Here is a 19,408-nt window from a genome sequence, read left to right as displayed (position 1 = left end):
AAGAATCTAAAAGAGCAATAATATAATTACCTTTGCCCGTGCTGAAAGCGGCATGACCAAACGTTTTGGCCAAGCTAAGAATGTGCCGGTTGCCTGCCCCACTAGTTGAACCTCTGTATTGGGCAAAGGCACTGGAGCAGCAGCATCTTGAACTTGGTCAACCACAACCCGTGTCCAGTCTGGCTGTAGAGGGACACCATGGATGGTTGAGCCACCCTCAAATACTCGACCAATAGCCACTAACCGTGGGGGGTCATCCTCAACATATAACTCACACTGGTTTGGTACATCAGTGTGAGTCTGATCCGGTGAGGGATCTGGAGCAGCACAACTCCCTTTAGTGCTGACTCGAACACCATCATGAGCAACTGCAGTCTGTTGCTGAGAACGAGCCAAAAGTTCAAACTTCTGTTCAAACTGTTTTCCAATATTCTTCAGTTTCTCTTCAAACTGCATCTTCAATCTCTGCTCCAATTCCTGTATAACCTCTTGACTGCAAGAGTTGACAGTGCTCCTCGATGATTGGCCACCAAAGAAATCTCGGTGGCTCCAAGAACCACCAACACCACGCACACGACCTCCGTGCTCTGGCTTTCCTATGGCCGTTGTGAGGATATCATTCCGACCATCAGAAACAAATGAGCCCTGGGTGCTCTGCTCAACTAAACCCTCCTGCAACAATAAGGAAGATTAAAAATTCTTATGAATTAAATGAGTTGAAATGAAGAGTCTTAGTTTGTATATTTTTACTTACTATTTTACTAGCAACGACTCTTGCAGACTCAAAAGTCATTTGCCCATCTGGTTTTGTCCGGGCTGCTATCCACATCTCATGGCGGGGAGGTGACTCTACACGGTCAGCATCCTCAACCCCTGCTGCCTGTGCCTTAGCCTTCTTCATTTGCTTTTTTTTTCTTTCATATCCCCCTCTTGACAATAGATGGGGTGCACCATTCTTGGCATGTCGTTCTTGGGCAGCTATTCTTTTAGCCTGCAATAATACAAAAAAGAAAATGAGATAAATTAAAATGTACCTTAAGTATTTGTGTCAATGTAAAAGTTATCAATAACTAACCTGCCACGAAGGGTCCAATCGAGTGGCACAAAATTGCATCCACTCCTCATCAGTGATCTGGTACTTTAGACAGGGAGTCTCATTTTGGCGCTCTCCAAATACATACTCCCGTGTCAAGAAAGTCTTGAAGTCTCTCCACCTGGTGGCAAGGGCAGATAACATCTTCCTCCTCATGCCCTCAGTGTTGGGAATGTCAAAATTTTGCTATGAAAATAACAACAAATAATAAATAATGTATTTTAGTTATATAATATTGAAAGGATGTGAAAGTATATACCTGAATATCCTGCCACATGAGGTTCTTGTCAACCTCCTGAACGTCATCCCATGATGGAATGATAATAAAAACATGTCGTCGAGCTAGGACTCCTAAATAGCTCTTAAACTTGGCAGCATTTGGGCCTGATGCCTTTCCAGAACGAGGATCCACCTCAACCGGTGTCCTCTCCTTGGCAATGCGCCCAGCTGTCAACCCAGACAATCGGGTGACAGATCTACCTTCCCTCCTTCCACTGCCAGACCCAGAATCCTCCATAATCCTGAAAAAATTAAACTGTCATTATTAAAACAATGAATTAACTGAATAGACAAATAAAGTAAAAAAGATAATAATAATATAGCAACAAAATAACTAATAAAAAAATAAATAATACATAAACAGAAACCTATTAGGTTGGAATGTTTTCCCATATTCCTTCATCATGATCACTTCGAATAGCATGTATTTCGTCCACTTCATTGTCCGCAATAGGACCAAATGATCTGCTTGAAAAAGACGATGTCTCATGCATATCTAGAGACTCATCTTCGTGAGTTCCATGCATGGTTCTTCCTTCGAGGACCACTGACCATTTCTCATTACATGGATCCCTGACATAAAAAACCTGTCTTGCTTGATATGCCATAATAAAAGGTTCATCCTTATAGCCGACCTTATTCAAATCAACCAAAGTAAATCCTAAATCATCTGTCCGCACACCCGTATTTCCATCAACCCATTTACACTTGAACACAGGCACTCTAAACGTAACATAATCAATTTCCCATATGTCTTCTATGACTCCGAAATAACTCATGGATGCTGTAATGAGATTTTTATCTTTTGAACTAGCAAAGTGCACAGCCTCAGCCTGAATTGTAACCCCACTATTTTGTACTCTACTTTTGTCATCTTCTGTCTTTGTATAGAAACAATATTTGTTAATGTCATACCCACCAAATGTAATGACATCGTTGTTAGGCCCACGCGCGAGTCTCAAAAGTGTATCAGAAGCATTAACCTCACCATAAACCTTTTTCTTAAACCAAGCTAAGAAACTCTTGTTATGTTCATTCAATACCCATTTCTCATTCATCCGAGGGTGTGCTATCTTGATTTCATCTATGTGTTCAGATATGTAAGGAATTACTTCATCAGTGTTGTTCAATATGTACAAATGGGCTTGGTCAACTTTTGTTCGACTCACAGTTCTAATCTTTAAACTTCGAGTACCCTTACCAAATTGTTTCCCATCATGTCGAGTCTTGGGAATTCCTATTGGTTCTGATTTTGACATATACCCTGAACAAAACTCAATGGCTTCTTCTACAATGTACCTCTCCACAATAGAGGCTTCTGGGCGGTATTGATTCTTGACATATCCTTTTAAGATCTTCATGTATCTCTCAACAGGATACATCCATCTAAGATAAACCGGGCCACACAATCGAATCTCCCTAACCAAATGAACTATCAAATGCACCATGATATCAAAAAATGAAGGTGGAAAATACATTTCCAATTGACACAAGATTGTGATTGCTTCATTTTCTAACTCATCTAACTTTACAGGGTCAATTACTTTGTTGCAAATGACATTGAAGAATAAACACAATCGAGTAATAGCAACTCTAACAGAAGATGGTAAAATGTTACGAATAGCCACAGGCAAAAGTTGTTGCATTAACACATGACAATCGTGAGACTTTAAACCAATCAACTTCAAATCTTGCATAGACACCAGACTCTTCACATTTGAGGAGTACCCTTGTGGAACTTTCACACTGCTTAAGCACTCACAAAAGCTTTTTTTTTCTTTCTTTGATAGAGTATGACAAGCTGGAGGCAAGTAAGTGCGTCTTCCAATAGACTGAGGATGCAACTCAGAACGTATACCCATGTCCACCAAATCTTGTCGTGCTTTCACTCCATCTTTAGTCTTTCCTTTGATGTTTAGCAATGTCCCAATTACACTATCACAAACATTTTTCTCCACATGCATCACATCTATGCAGTGTCTAACATCTAACTTGCACCAGTAAGGAAGATTAAAGAATATTGATCGTTTCTTCCAGATATTTCTCTCAGTTGACTTCTTTTGCGTCTTTCCGAACACAATGTTAATGTTCTTCACCCGTTGATATACTTCTTCACCATTGCGCGGTGTGGAGGCAATTTCATCCTCTTGACTTCCATTGAATGCTTTCTTCAATCTACGGTATGGATGACTACGAACAAGAAACTTACGATGCCTAGTGTACGCAGTCTTTTGCCCATGTTTCAATTGGGTATAACTTGTGTTTTCTTCACATATAGGACATGCATAATGACCCTTCACACTATACCCACTCAAGTTACCATATGCTGGAAAATCATTTATTGTGCAAAATAACATTGCACGCATAGTAAATTTTTCTTCACGATATGCATCAAACACCTCCACTCCTGTGTCCCATAACATTTTCAAGTCATCAATCAATGGACTAAGATACACATCTATGTCATTTCCTGGTTGTCGGGGACCTGATATCATCATAGACAATATAATATATTTTCTCTTCATGCATAGCCAAGGAGGCAAATTATAAATGACCAACAAAACTGGCCATGAACTGTGTTTACTACTTAAGTTCCCATAAGGATTCATGCCATCTGTAGCTAAACCAATTCTCAAGTTTCTTGACTCTGCACCAAATTCTGGAAATGTTTCATCAATCCTCTTCCATTGCGGAGAATCAGCTGGATGTCGAAGAAAGTTGTCACATTTTCTACCATTTTCATGCCATGTGAGGTTTTTTGCATCCTCTTTAATGGAAAACAATCTTTTAAACCTAGGTATTATTGGCAAATACCATAAGACCTTAGCAGGGGGACCCTCTATTTTTTCCTCACCATTACTTCCATCAGTTTTCTTTTTGAACCGCGACAATCCACATGTGGGACACACTTTCAGTGTAGCAAAATCATTTGTATACAATATGCAATCATTAGGGCACGCGTGTATCTTCTTATACTCCAAACCCATTGGACATAGTATCTTTTTTGCCTCATAGTTGCGATTAGGTAACGTGTTATCTTCTGGAAGCATCTCCTTCAATAACTCCAACAATTCTGTGAAACTTTTATCAGTCCAGCCATTTCTTGCTTTTAAACTAAACAATTTTAAAGTTGCTGATAATCTTGTAAACATACTGCATCCTGGGTACAATGGTTGCTCAAAATCAGACTTTAAGGTATCATACACATGTGCTCTTTCAAAATTTTCTTCATCAACATCACGTATCATCTCTTCTAAGTTATCGCCCATCCCTTCAAAATTTTCAGTTGTTGACACTGTTGGAATGTCTAATATTTCTCCGTGCCATGTCCATACTGTATAACTCTTCACAATACCATATATAAACAGGTGATCACGTATTTCTCCAACTTCTTGACGTATCTGATTCAAACATCGAACACATGGACAATAATATGCCCCTTTGATGGGTTTCCCATTTTCTCTTGCAAATTGTAAGAACTCTTCAACTCCATTTCTGTACTCTTGACTAATGCGACTTGCATTCATCCAACTTCGATTCATTATCTATATATTAACACAAATTAACTATTGACTCAGTTATTCATAAATTTTCTAACCTAAACTACAACCCTAAAAAATCGATGGTAAACTAAAGGTCAATGCCTAAAAAAGTCTCTTCTTTAATGCATCTGGAACGGCCCGTACTGAAACTAGAACGGGCCATTCCAGATCAAAAAATTACAACAACAAATTTCCAGCAGAACGGGCCGTTCTCTTTGCAGAATGGCCCGTACTGCTTGCAGAACAACCCGTTCTGCAAGGAGAACGGCCCGTTCTGCAAGGAGAACGACCCATTCTGCAAGGAGAACGGCCCGTTCCAGCGGAACAAATAGCAAAAAAAAAAAACAAAATAATTACGGGGACAACAAACTAACCTCAAACGACCAACGTGCAGACACTTAGAGACTTGGATACGTTGAATGTAGCAATAAACGCAGTGGGAGACTCAGAAATTCAGAGAAAATGAGAGGGGTTGTTTGTAAATTGTGAGCGCGGGAATGGAAAATACAAAGGTGGGGAATATAGGGCCATTTTTTACGTTGGGTTTCGTTGTTCCGACGTAAATTTACGTCGAGTTTCGTTGTTCCGACGTAAATTTACGTCGGATTATAGGGGTTCCGACGTAAATTTACGTCGGACCCCCTCTAGTCCGACGTAAATTTATGTCGCACTATGAGACTGCGACGTTAATTCCCACATTTACGTCGGACTAGGGGGGGTCCGACGTAAATTAGTCTCCACTTAATTACGAAATTGCCACCGCGTTTTTACAACGTCGGTGTTTACTGTTTTCGACGTAAATTGGGTGACGTAAATACCCTTTTTTGCACTAGTGTCTATCCAATACTACTCATGTATAACATACAATCCATCAATCATGAAGCTAAACACCACACACTTCATCATATTAACAATCATGTAATAAATGTATCTCATGACAAATATTAATGCATATCAATCATCATCACAAACAACCATACAGCTCAACATGAAAACCCAACTCATTCATACAACTTAGAAACAACTTTAATACAACAACAACAACAACAACAATATACAACTTAATATTTAATGCATCGTCATGCATGTACAACTGAGAGATCTCCAACAACTGAGGTTGAGCAGTCTAGGTGGCATAAACCCTACCGAATCCAGCGTTTGACCTATCTCAACCAGGTCAGGTATAGAACAACGTTAGGAACTCCGAAGAGAACCAGGTATAGATAACAATAGTTGATTGCTCAGGTGTGCCACTTAGACTCGGAGGTCCAGTACTACTGTCAGGACAGAAGGGTTTGGGTATGAGCCTACCACGGCCTTGGCTAGCCTCACCAATCCACATGTGGTGTTAGCCCACCCACTGTCCTCCAAGTACCACGCACCCTCCAGTACCTAGTCAAAGACTACATCTCTAACTAGATACCTTACTCAAATTGGTCATTCAACCATGACATGGATCAACTATTTTCATGTCGCCCACACAGTACTAAGGGATTCAACTTGAAAACAACTTTCAACTTATCACCTTAATACTATGTATCTCAACATAGGACATATATACCATATGTCCCCAACTTTTCAACTTTACAACAATAGACACCATAACAACTTTACAACAATAAACATCTGGCCGCTTGTAATCGGTATAGCTCGGCCTGGCCCCTATACCGTGGTCGCTTTGTACACGTGTGCCTCAACCTTGCCCACACACGGGATCAACTAAGTCCTAGAGGAAAACAACACAACGACCACTCCAAGGGACAACTTTCCAAGGAGGATTTTTCAACAAATTGGGCTCTTAGAGCACCACAACTATCTCAATCCACACAATGGGATGAGCAACTTCGAAAACATCTTCCCTAGTCCTAGTGATCAACAACTCATCATCACAGCTTAATCAACTTAACAACTTAAACAGCATACAACTTTTCAGCAATAGACATCTTAACAACTTTACAGCAATAGACATCTTAACAACAATAGACAACTTACAACAATACAACAATAGGCATTATATACCAGCTTGACAACTTCTTATTCAATCATACAACTATGCAACTTTAATAATTTTAACAACATGCAAACAACTTAATTAAACAACTATAATCATTAACAACATAAACAACATATTTAAAATTCATCTATCATGTCAACTTACACATAAACAACATAAATCAACTTAAGCACCCAACAACTCAACTATTTCAACAAAAGAACACCATGCATAAAGCTTCCCTAACTCTCGTGAAATTAAACAACCTACATTCTAGCTTCCCTCACCTGAAAATTGGCTCAAAATGGCCAATAACTGAGAAGAAGTAGAATTCCATTTCGAAGCTCAACCCGGAACTTCAATCCTTCCAAAGCAAGCCTCCTAATTTGAATTTCAAGAAAAGACAGAAGGCATTAGTGATCTAGTGGAGAAAAGGAATCATATAGAGAAATTTGGGAGAGAAAGGAGCTCACAGACCCAGAGTCCTTCTCTCTAAAACTTCTCTCTAAAAACCTTATTTTCTCCTCAACCACCCAACCCCTATTTATAGAAGTTCAGGAGTGGCTAGAACGGCCTGTTCCGAATCCGAAACGGCCCGTTCTGCACCCCTCAACACGTACAAAAATCACATGCAGAACGACCCGTTCTGAAACCAGAACGACCCATTTTGGGATTCATCCAAAACGGCCCGTTCTCATCCAGAACGGCCCGTACTCCCTCCGGAACGGCCCGTTTTGTGGTTTGGAATGGCCCATTCTCCCTCCTGAACGGCCCGTTCTCAACTATGTTTTATAGGTCAATTCAGTAATTTGAAACGACCCGTTCCAGCTTGGGAACGACCTGTTTTGGGCTACTAAATCACCCATACTAGGCTTTTGGGCCTCCTGAAATAACCTACTACGTTACAGATTTGATTAATAATTTGAATATATTTATGAGTAAAAAAAAAATATCTTTTTCACATTTATAGCTCTTTGAAATTTTATTAACTTTAATTTTTATGAATTTTAATCATTTTAAAATATTAAGAATAAGTATATTATAATTATACTAAATGTGTATTTTAGTCTTGATGAAGAAATCTTTGTCGTTGCATCATATTGCGTGCTGAATGTGGCGCGTTTTAGGAAATGTCATTGTCAAAGTTCAAATTGAACCGATATTCTACAATACGTGTCATTAACTTTGAAAAAACAGAAAGGTATGAGGTTTCATTCATGACTTTCTTACAACTACAAAATTCTTGATAGATACACACAACCTTACGGATACACAGTATCATTATTACAATAATAATATTATGTAGTTATCTTGTATTGTCAAATTTGGTCCATATAATTTGATTTATCATCACTCATAAATTCTTATATTAATAGATTATGTATGTTTTATAAATTTATATTTATTTTATATTTTTTAATGGCGTGAGACGTTATTTATACTTTAATTTTTTTTTAAATAAAGGATCATGACTTACCTTTTTTTTCTTCAAAGAAGTTATCTATTAATTTATGAGAATTTAGTTATCATTATTGTTAGTTCACGTTAATTGAATAAATTGTCTAACTAACACATTATCAAAAAGATTTTTGAATTTGATATCAATTGTTGTGGTATACATGCAGTTCACCCACATTTCTACGTTAATTTGATATTATTTATTTGAAGTTTAAATTCTCATAAATTTATTTTTGGTTATTATTTAAAAAATATTATATCAATAAATTCACCTACTTATTAACTCAAACTTTTCTTGTTTTAATGATGTAAAGCTCATAAAAATTTGAGTTTATTCAAAATATATTTATATTATAGAACTTTTTATTATATATATTATCTATACATGTATACAAAGGCAATGTCTTATTCTATGTATACTTTATTTTAGATAATTTTAACTTTTTATAAAATTGTTTAATAATAAAAGGTTAAAAAATCTTTTGATATATTAGCTAATTCTTTGGGTCTTTTAATAACAATTCACTTTCTTCATTATATGAAATATCTTTTACTCACTAATAAATCATAATTATCTTTTATAGAAAATGATTGTTTAAATTAAATAGAATCATTTTGACAATTGATCTACAGTTAGAGGTAAAAGTGAATATCTTTTGTAATAGTTAGTTTTAGAATTGATTGATTTTGTATAAAACTCATTTTATTCATTGGTTGTAAAAATGAAAATTTTGTCCTTTTTTTTCTTCTGCTTCGTTTTTTATTTTATTTTTTTATTTAGTTATTTAGATCATGTTCAATGCATGCATGAGAATGTAAACATCGACCATATAGAGATTCTTCATATCTTTTCCTAATTGTCTCAACTACAGACAATTTATTTGCTGTCAAATCCAAACGAGACTATGAAGCTTTATGACTTTGTAGTGATATTTGGATGCGTCACGCTGATTTCGGCACAAATTCCATCTTTCTACTCATTGAGAGATATTAATGTGGTGTATTTGGTCATGTGCTTGACTTATAGTGCTTGTGCTATGAAACTTCCATATATATTGGTATTTCTTTTTCCATTATTGTTATTATTATAGTTAAATAAGATTAAATTATATTTTTATGTTTTTTTTTACTTTTAAATTTTAATTTATTTTTATTATTTTTAAATATTTCAATTTAATTTTCTAATTTTTTAAATATTTAATATCAGTCTTTCATCTAAATTAACACTAACAAAATTAATGAAATTGAATCGAATGACAATAGTGAATATTTTTATATATTAAAATTAATGAAATTGAATTGAATGATAATAGTGAACATTTTAATGAAAGAGGAACTGAGTAATAAATTATATAGCACCTTTTTATATAAATAAATTTAAATTTTCTTTTACATATTTAATAATTTCTTTTATTAAATAACTCCTCTAATCCTTCATTTTGTGATTTTTTTTAACTTCAAGTACTCAATTTATTATCATTCATGATCTCGTTAAGTAAAAGAAAATTTAATTTTATCTAGACAAAAAATGTTAGATAATTTTTTTATTCAATTTGGTTTCACAATTTTTAAAATATTCAATTTAATTTCTCTATTCTTAAAATAGACAAAACCAATCATATGAAACTCTATTTTTTGGAAGACTACTCAGGGAAAGGTTTCTGAAATGTGAGACTTGTTGGGTTGGGCTCCTAAATATGTGTTTAAAAAAGATTCAAAATTTGTATGTTCTAAATTTTGTCTCACTTGAAAACCAAGTGGAGAGGATTCTCCTAGGATATAAGAGGGAGAGTGAAAGAGACTAGAAAATTTGATTTGCATACGCATAGCAATTTTAGTAAAATTGTAATCCTCACTTCGTTTATTATTAGATCGGACTGAAAATTTGAAAGCAGATTCTTAACATAGTGATCTTTGTTAACATGGTGATCTTTGTTTTGACCATTGGGATCGTGAATTAGAGGTCTATGATTGGAGAAATCAATTTCGCACAGTTGCTCTAATTTGAAGTTTCTTCTTATTTATTTTTCAGTTGGAAGTCCTCATTGCTTTGATATATTGACTGGTTGTAAGCATTTGTTTATGCATTTGATTAGACTCTCTTGTACCCTTATTTGATTATAATGGAGCTTGATTGACTGGGCTTGTACTTGTGAGTTTTTACTTACCACATCGACAGACTTTTTTCACATTAAAAATATTTGTATCTCTTTATGATTATTCTCCGTCATTTATTTGTTTTGTTACTCCTCATTGATTTTTGCAAGTTGGGGAATCTCTTTATGATTATTCTCCGTCATTTATTTGTTTTGTTGCTTCTTGTTGATTTTTGCAAGTTGGGAAATTATTTCTGTTATTTACTTTGGTACTTTTGATTTAAAATGTTTAATATAATTTCTTTATTCTTAAAATAGACAAAGCCAATCATATACGAAACTCTATTTTTCGGAAGACTACTGAGGAAAAGGTTTCTGAAATGTGAGACTTATTGGGTTGGGCTCCCAAATATGTGTCTAAAAAAGACCCAAATTTTGTATGACTTGAATTTTGTCTAACTTAAAACTCAAGTGGAGAGGATTCTTCTCGGATATAAGAGGGAGTGAAAAAGAGTAGAAAATTTAGTTCTCATACACCAAATAATTTTAATAAAATTGTGATCTCTACTTCGTTTACTATTGGATCGAGTTAGAAATTTGACAGTAAGTTCTTAACACGATGATCTTCGTTTTGACCGTTAGGATTGTGAATTGGAGATCTATCGTTGGAGAAATCAATTTCTCACGGTTGTTCTAGTTTGAGATTTATTCTTTATTCTTTGGTTGGAAGTCCTTGTTACTTTGATATATTGAAGAGTTGTAAGCATTTGTTTTTGTATTTGATTTGACTCTCTTGTACCCTTATTTGATCATAATGGAGTTTGATTGACTGACTTATACCCGTGAATTTTTACTTTTCACGTTGAAAGAGTTTTTTCATGTTAAAAATATCTGTCATTTATTTGTTTTGCTGCTCCTCATTAATTTTCACAAGTTGGGAAATTATTTTCATCATCTACTTTGGTACTTTTGATTATTATGTTGTTGTTTTTCCTATCCTTACATGTTTCACAAACAATAAGCTTCACACAGATAACCAATTGCATCAATTGCCTCATTGGATATCAACGACGTGCTTTGTCGAACATGAAAGAACAAACTGTCGTACAAGACTACAAGATGGGGAATTTTTGGGAACACGACACTACATACAACATGCCATTTTGTGTTATGTATGTTCCTTGTCATTGTTAAATTAAATCAAATAAAAAATGTTACTACCCCGAAGTGAAATTCTAGAAATGTTACTTGATCATTTTTGTGAAAGCTGACTATAACTCTCACCTTGTTTAAGATAGGTGTTAATATATGATTTGCCGATGACAAAGGGAACACCACTAAAACAAACTTGCACCGTAGGAAATCCCCTTTTATTTGATTCCAAATTCACACTGTCTCAATGTCTGGGAAACGCATCAAAGGGCCAGAAAAGGATTATTCTTGCTAATTTGGGATCTTTGATGCCATTGGCAACACTTGTAGCAGTGGAATAATTCCAGAAATTCAAGTTTGAAATAGCAAGATGAGTTTCCTCTAATGTATAGAACCAATTAATACCAAGCACAATAGAGCAACTATCAGCTAATGTTGTGCCAAGTAACATCCTTATTCCCACTATAGCACTACGGTTGGATCATAGTTTACACTCACAATTAACATCATCACCACGCTTCTTTAGTTGGCAACATTTTATGGGGGAGAGGGTTCTCCAGCATCGTGAATTTTTCTCTGTCGAGAGACTCGCCGTCGGTGAAACAATAGGCAGGCGCCTGAGTCACGGAATCGGGCAAAACCTCACCAACCTCAAAAGACATCACGTGCGTTCGTATTCCTACAAAATGTTGAAATTTCATATCAAGCATAAAGTCTCACATCGTTCGGAACCAGTAAAGTATAAGTGGAGATGTTGTATATACCATCATAGAAATCCCAGCGAACGGGGGTTTTGGTGACGACGTCTTCGTAGTACCAAATGAAGGCTTCTTTCTCCCAGAGGTTGCAGAGGAAGCCGCCATCGACGACGCGCGTTCCGAGGTAAACGGCGCCGTCGAGGAAATCGGGGCGGGGAATGCCGACTTGGAAGTCGGTGATTTGGCAGTGGGCGTGGGTGAAGTAGAAGGAGGTGCCGTTGTTCCACTCGATGTCGTACAAGAGGTTCCCTGTGAGCTGCTTGAGGAAGATGTTGACGTTGCGTCCCTTGGGCCAGTCGTACCAGAGGTCGCTCAGCTGGAGGTGCCCCGTGCTGAGGTTCATGTACAGCACTGCGTGAAACTGCTCCGGCCATGGCGCCGGAGTTGGAGGAGGAGGAGTTGAGTCAATCGCCGAAGACACTCCATGGCCAAGGAGGATAAAGAGCCAAACCAACACCAACTTCAGGTTAAGCTTCATTCTCCCACTCTTCTTTTTCACCAGGTGCTCCCTTGGAGATAAGGCTGAGTGCTTCTAGTCCATAAATTTTGGTTTAACTTTTGTTTTATAGATTATAATTCAAATTTTTTTATTTCAGTTCTTATATATATATAAATATAAATATTTATCTGTTAGTTCTTATAAAATACTCTTATTTTAAAGACCGGGACAATTTTTAATTTTTATGTGTGTTTTTAATCTAATTTTACTTAAATAAGATTTTTTTTTTTTAAAAATAAGATTGTTGTGTATAGATGTTGAAAGCATAAATAGATTTTAACTTTTAAGGCATGTAGTGTTGTTTATAGATGTTGAAAGTAATTTTTAAGGCGTGTAATATAGAGGGTCTATTCAGTATTAGATTGAAGATGTAAAATTAACATGTTCTTAACCTAAAAAATAAAAAAGAAAGAACATGAGAAAGAAATAAGAGAATAATATTTTGGATTTGACTCCAATTGTTTCTCTATTTATAGTAATTATAATTAATTATAAAAGTGTTATTGTGACTATAATTAATCATAAGAGTTAAAAATAAATAACTTTTAAAATGTTTGATTATTTAAAAGTAGTTAAAATTAAAACGATCAAGTTATCATATTTCATTAAAATAAATATTAATTAAATTTTAAAAGTTGTAATTAATTAAATAATAATTTTGAATTTAAAATTTATAATTATTTTGTAAATAAATTAACATTTTGAAATATCTCAAAATATTTATCAATCTTTGACATATTTAAATTTTTTTAAAAAGAAATAATTTCTTATATAGGTTTTAATGATCAAACCTGGTTTAGCAAACTAGCAACGAGACTTAGATCGATAAGATTTAATAATGTAGTGAGTATAACAAACAATTAAATCTAAAATACTTGATATCAATTAGAAGTTAACCAATCACAACAGATGTTACAATCTTTGTCGTTATTCTTAAATTTTTATAGGTCATGCGTGCACTCGATATTTGTGAGTGTTCTTGAGATGTCAGTAAGAGACTTTTTTTACTGAAATAATACTTTTTTTTTAAAAAAATTACCCAAATAGCAACTGTGCAAAATTATTTACACCACTAGCACGGTTAACTGTTAACGTTCAGAATGGGTTATTCTGATATCAGAACGGGTCGTTCCAGATGTAAAAATAACACATGACGAATGGAACAGAACGGCCCGTTCAATTTTCAAAATTAACACATGAACAGTAGAACCAGAACGGGCGGTTTTGAATCTGAAACGAGTTGTTCTGGCCACTTCTGATGGGCCGATATATGGAATAATAGACGTGAGTACACATTGATGGGTCATCCAATGCAAGACCCATTATTTCAAACACGAGAATACATGAAATGGTACATGGCCAATTCTATTTATTTCCTATCTATGCCACAACTACTACAAGATCCAAGGACCTATCAACAACGAAAGACTTCTACAACATTTGAAACTGGTGCAACTTCCATGTGATCGTATGAAGAGAGTCATCAGCAGTATCAAATCCTCCACACAACATCACTCCACAAGAAAACATAATTGACAGAAGGCATTCGTTTGCAACATCAGAGAATTTTTTTACAAATTTATTTGGAGGAGAGAAAACAGAGGGAAGTATTTTTCTATATTGATACTCAATAGAACGTATTATGGGAGATGAATAAAGTGTCTTATATAGACACAATTGCAACACTTAAAAATAAGGAAAACTAATAACTAATACAGCTGTACAAATTTTGACTTTTTTATTATTTCCCTTTATAATGCAATCTCTTTATCAATCGGAATTCGCTAATGAACCTAGTAGTTTTTCAGCAGCATTTCAACAACCAGTGCTTGATGATGAACCAAATCCTTCTGACCAACAACCTTCACGGTGTAATCCAGGCCGTAACAGACGTCGCCCTCGTTGTGGAACTGAACACCATTACGGAGATTAAAAAACTTATATAATTCACTCTATCTTAATGTTATCATTTTTTTACTTTTAATGCACTATGTCTCTTTATCAATGTAATATGAATTTTAATGTTATGTATTTTTACTTTTAATTCACTATGTCGCTTATAAACTATTATAATTATACATTATTTGGACATGTCTTCCTAGTGTGATATGCAGGTTATCTAGGCTTGTCATTATTAGCCAATAATCTTCATGTCGGAGTTTACATTATAGTAGTCGTGGCACAGATAGAAAATAGATGGAATTGGCCATGTACCATTCCATGTATTCTCGTGTGAAACAATGGACCTTGCATTTGATGACCCATCAATGTGTGCTCATGTCTATTGTTCCGTATGTCAGCCCATAAGAAGTGGCCAGAACGGCCCGTTCCAGATTCAGAATAGGCCGTTCTGGTTCCACTGTTCATGTGTTAATTTTAAAAATGGAATGAGCCATTTTGATACTAGAACGGTCCGTTCTGTTCCATTCGTCATGTGTTATTTTTACATTTGGAACAACCCGTTCTGATATCAGAACGACCCGTTCTGAACGTGAACAGTAAACAGTGCAAGTGGTGTAAATAATTTTGCACAGTGGCTATTTGAGTAAAATTTTTTTAAAAAAGTATTATTTCAGTAAAAAAGTCGTCAGCAAGATCTCATGAAAACAGAACAAACAATTAAAAATTAAAAATAAATTAATCAATTTTAGTGCTAACAAAACAAACAATTGACTTATTTTTTCCATTGAACCTTTTTCATGAAATCTCCAATTACAAAAGTCGAGTTATTATCATTGTTTGTTATATCATATCAATCTTATTCTCAATTGTTTGACTTATTCTCTTGCCAAAGAGTTTAAAGTCAATGGATTGACCAAATCAATTATTAACTACACACAATAATTTTCAATCTTTTTAAGTAAATGTTATATCATATCATTTCTTATTTCTTAATTATATATTTTCAATAGAATATTTTTTAAGAGGTTTTTAACCACTATCTTTCATAATCAACCATTTTCAAAGTAAAAAATCCAACAATTGTATTTGGTCGATCTTAAATTAATTTCACAACAACAAGGTGTAATAATACATTATTAGTGAATTTTATGTCATATGAATCTAAGACCCGGTTAATCATCATTGTATTTTCTAATACAATGAAAATTCATAATGTTAAATATCACAGCCTATGGTACTCTTAAGCATATAATCATGATATATAAAATTTATAACACGAAAAATATCACATTTGACACGATAACCAAGTAAAATTACTCAAATTTTTAGCAATTCACATTATCTCCGATGACTTGTGTTATAAATTACTATAACTTTTAAAAATTAAACTCAAAAGTTCACATCACTAATAACACAAAGGTATTAATATTATAATTACACATTTAATTAAGATACTCAAATGACACTCAATTGCCACTATCTCTTATGTAATGTCATATAGATCAATATATTACTTCAAAAGTAAATAAAATATATAATCACCAACTATATGGTAACAAAAAAAATTGAGAAAACCTTGAAACTAATATCTCTAAAATATAGAGTTAAATGTTCGTCATCACATAAATTGATGTACATTAAGGTTATCATGTTAATCATATTTATTTATACCATCGAGAAGAAATTCTCAAAAATTAATTGCTTATGTAATTTCATAAATGATGTCTCATAATTATTCTCCTCACATCTTTACATACATTATATTTACATCTCATTATGAAGCAACCAATATTTTCTCTTATTTATTCATGAAAAATAATATTATCAAAATCATACTATCATTAATTTCCTCAAAATTTTGTTAATATAAAGTCTCTCATTACACTAATCTCTCAACAATATATGTTGCACCGGTGGAAAAATTTTAAAATTATCTACTTAGTTTGTGACCTTTCATTCACATAAAATCAACCTTCCGCATTAATGACTATACTTGTGAAGCACGTTTTTCCAATCCAACCAAAATAATTTGGGTTGCACATAGGTACTTGAGTTTCGCAGAACTAGTGGTAATAACTTTGGTCGCAGAAGATAACCGCAAAAATTGAATTACTCAACACATGCAATGCAATTAATCCTGCTTTGTGTATACAACTGTATTAAATCTTGGGGCCAGCTATCCCACACTTTAAGGTGTCTCCAATGTAGCGAGGAGATTGGTCATTGCTATCGGCAGTGGATACTCCAAGGACGAACCCAAACACATGCAATGCAATTAATCTACTAAATAATTACATAAATAACGGTATTGTCTCGAATAAATTAAAAACAAACAAAATTAAGATATTGAAAAAACCAATTAAAAATCAAGTCAGCAAGTGCATTCAATTCCGATCACAATTAAATAGACTTTTAAACTCCAAATCAATAATCCACAAAAGGAAATGTGGATGCTTAATGGAGACAGAAAAACGTGATGTCATTTATAAGCACTCCATCAAAGATTATGTTGATAGCATAAAATTCTCTTACAAACTTAATTTAACATGCTTCGGGATAAAAACAAATAGGCAATAAAAAAAGAATGTAAAATAAAGTGAAACAAATTTAGAAAACTGCATCCATGTAAATTAAGTTGCTCATTTGCATTGTAAAATGCCCGAACATTCTTAAATGCACAAGTGGTTTTATTTCAACAAATGTCAAATAGATTGCAACGAAAAATTATAAGAGCACCTCCAGCGGGAGGTGCTTGTTGCGTGTCTTAGTTGTAAGCAATGGTGCTTATAAAAAATCTCTGTTGGAGTAAATCTATGTGGCAGTAAGGGTTCTTAAATTTTTCTCTTTGTTGCTTGCAGAAGCAACGGTTCTTAACCCTGTAAAATTGAAAATGAAGAGATTTGATTGGGTGAGGGTCATCCAAGGTGGAACGGTTTTGCAAACAAAAAAACTGATAAAACTTCCTTACCTGTTATTGCTCTTGGTCGACTCCCTCTGGTGGCCATCTTCTCAGAGCGCATGCATGTCTGGAAACCTCCGCCGCGCGAAACCCCCTGACCGGAACCCCTCTGCCGCGCGGAAACCCCGACCAACCCCGTCAGCCGCGAGCAAAACCTTCGACTGGACCCCCTCAGTCGCGCGCGCTCCCCCCGACCAACCCCCAGCCACCAGCCACGGCCAACACCCACCAGCCACCAGCCACCAGCCACCAACCACAAGAGAGAATGAGAGACGAGAGAGAGATTGAGAGAAAGAAAAAAGAGAGCTTGAAAGAGAAAGAGCCAAAGAGGGAATGAGAGAGACGTTTATTTTTTATTTTTATATTTTATTTTCTGTTTTTATTTTTTACATTTTATTTTCTATTTTTATTTTTTATATTTTATAATAAAAAAAATACATTTTGTAAAATTTTATTAAAAAATAATTAAATCAAACACATTTCTAGTATTTCTATTTTCTAAATAGAAAACAAGAACTCAAATTAAACAAATTTTTTAAATCTAAAAATTTAAAAATAAAAATTATTTTTAAAGATAAAAATAGAAAATATTTTCAAATAAAATAGTCTTTTAATTTTTCATTGTAGGATATACTAAGCCACTTCTTTTTATTATTATAATTTTTTTATTATGTAATTTTTTTTTATTTGTTATTCATATTTATATATTATTTATAATAATTAATTTTTAAAAAATTTATAATAAAGTGTAGTGTAAAGTGTCAAAAAGTGTAGTATGAGTTGTAAAAAAGTAAGGGTGCTTATAAGAAATTTCCATTGGAGCAAAAATTCTAAAAATATAATATGAGTTGTTTAAGAGTGACATGGCACAGTAAGACCCATTTAACGTGGTTAAGAGTTGCTTATAAGCAACTCCCATTGTAGATGCTCTAAGTCTTGTATATTGTTGTTTATAAATGTAAGCACTATTTAGTGCATTTTTTTCAAAATTCTCTTGCATCATTTATTGATTATAGTAGATTTTTTTTTTATGGATAATACATGATTTTTATCCTTATATTGAGAAGTTTTTCATATTAAAAATATTTGTATCTCTTGTATATTTAGATTATCTATTTTTGTCCTATTTTATTAATATTTTTTATTGATTCTTGCAACTAGGGAGATTTGTTACTCTTTTTAGAATTGTTATAGTCTAGAAATTATCCCTGTTCACAATATTGTACATGTCACTGTTACGAAGAAATTTTTCATATAGGACCGAATGTGGATTTCACGTTAAATAATTTGTCTTCAAAATGTATGAGTGTAAGTATCTAACAACTATGGTAACTTATAAGTTCATTAACAATTGTATTTAAATGATAGTATAAAGTATGACTATATTATTAATATATTTAAATTAAATTCTTCTTAAATTAGATAGTTGTAATTAATGTATTTTAATATATTTCTTATTAAATTAGATACATGTAATTAATATATTTTTATTTTGTATGCATTAAGATATCATCCGATCAATCAAGGATGCAATCAATATTTTTTTTTGTTAAATTTCACTTTTATTACCCTACAATGTCTGCTCTACAATTTTAGCCTCCCAATCTTTAAATTTGCAAAGTAGTTCTCTAATTTTATATAATCCATAATTTTGGTTCTTTTATCGAATATTCACTT

The 19,408-nt window shown here is 33.9% G+C and overlaps 2 protein-coding genes across 2 annotated transcripts; both read right to left on the bottom strand.

The window, feature by feature from the left end:
- Positions 1-6: 6 nt before the first annotated feature.
- Positions 7-2,051, bottom strand: LOC145952444 (uncharacterized). Its single transcript, XM_083064808.1, has 5 exons — positions 1,741-2,051; positions 1,353-1,614; positions 1,076-1,279; positions 755-991; positions 7-672 (listed from the first exon to the last, which is right to left on the bottom strand). The coding sequence occupies exons 1-5, from the start codon at positions 1,860-1,862 to the stop codon at positions 7-9; spliced, it is 1,491 nt and encodes a 496-aa protein (XP_082920934.1). The 5' UTR covers positions 1,863-2,051.
- A 9,748-nt stretch (positions 2,052-11,799) lies between these two features.
- LOC109793976 (uncharacterized protein At4g14100) lies at positions 11,800-12,925 on the bottom strand. Its single transcript, XM_020353451.3, has 2 exons — positions 12,378-12,925; positions 11,800-12,292 (listed from the first exon to the last, which is right to left on the bottom strand). The coding sequence occupies exons 1-2, from the start codon at positions 12,847-12,849 to the stop codon at positions 12,123-12,125; spliced, it is 642 nt and encodes a 213-aa protein (XP_020209040.2). The 5' UTR covers positions 12,850-12,925; the 3' UTR covers positions 11,800-12,122.
- Between the last annotated feature and the right edge of the window lie 6,483 nt (positions 12,926-19,408).

Source organism: Cajanus cajan, chromosome 10 (assembly GCF_000230855.2).
Source record: "Cajanus cajan strain Asha chromosome 10, NIPB_CcT2T_4, whole genome shotgun sequence".
NCBI classification, from domain to species: domain Eukaryota; kingdom Viridiplantae; phylum Streptophyta; class Magnoliopsida; order Fabales; family Fabaceae; genus Cajanus; species Cajanus cajan.
Note: the sequence above shows the minus strand (reverse complement) of the source record. Positions and strands in the feature narration are given on the sequence as shown.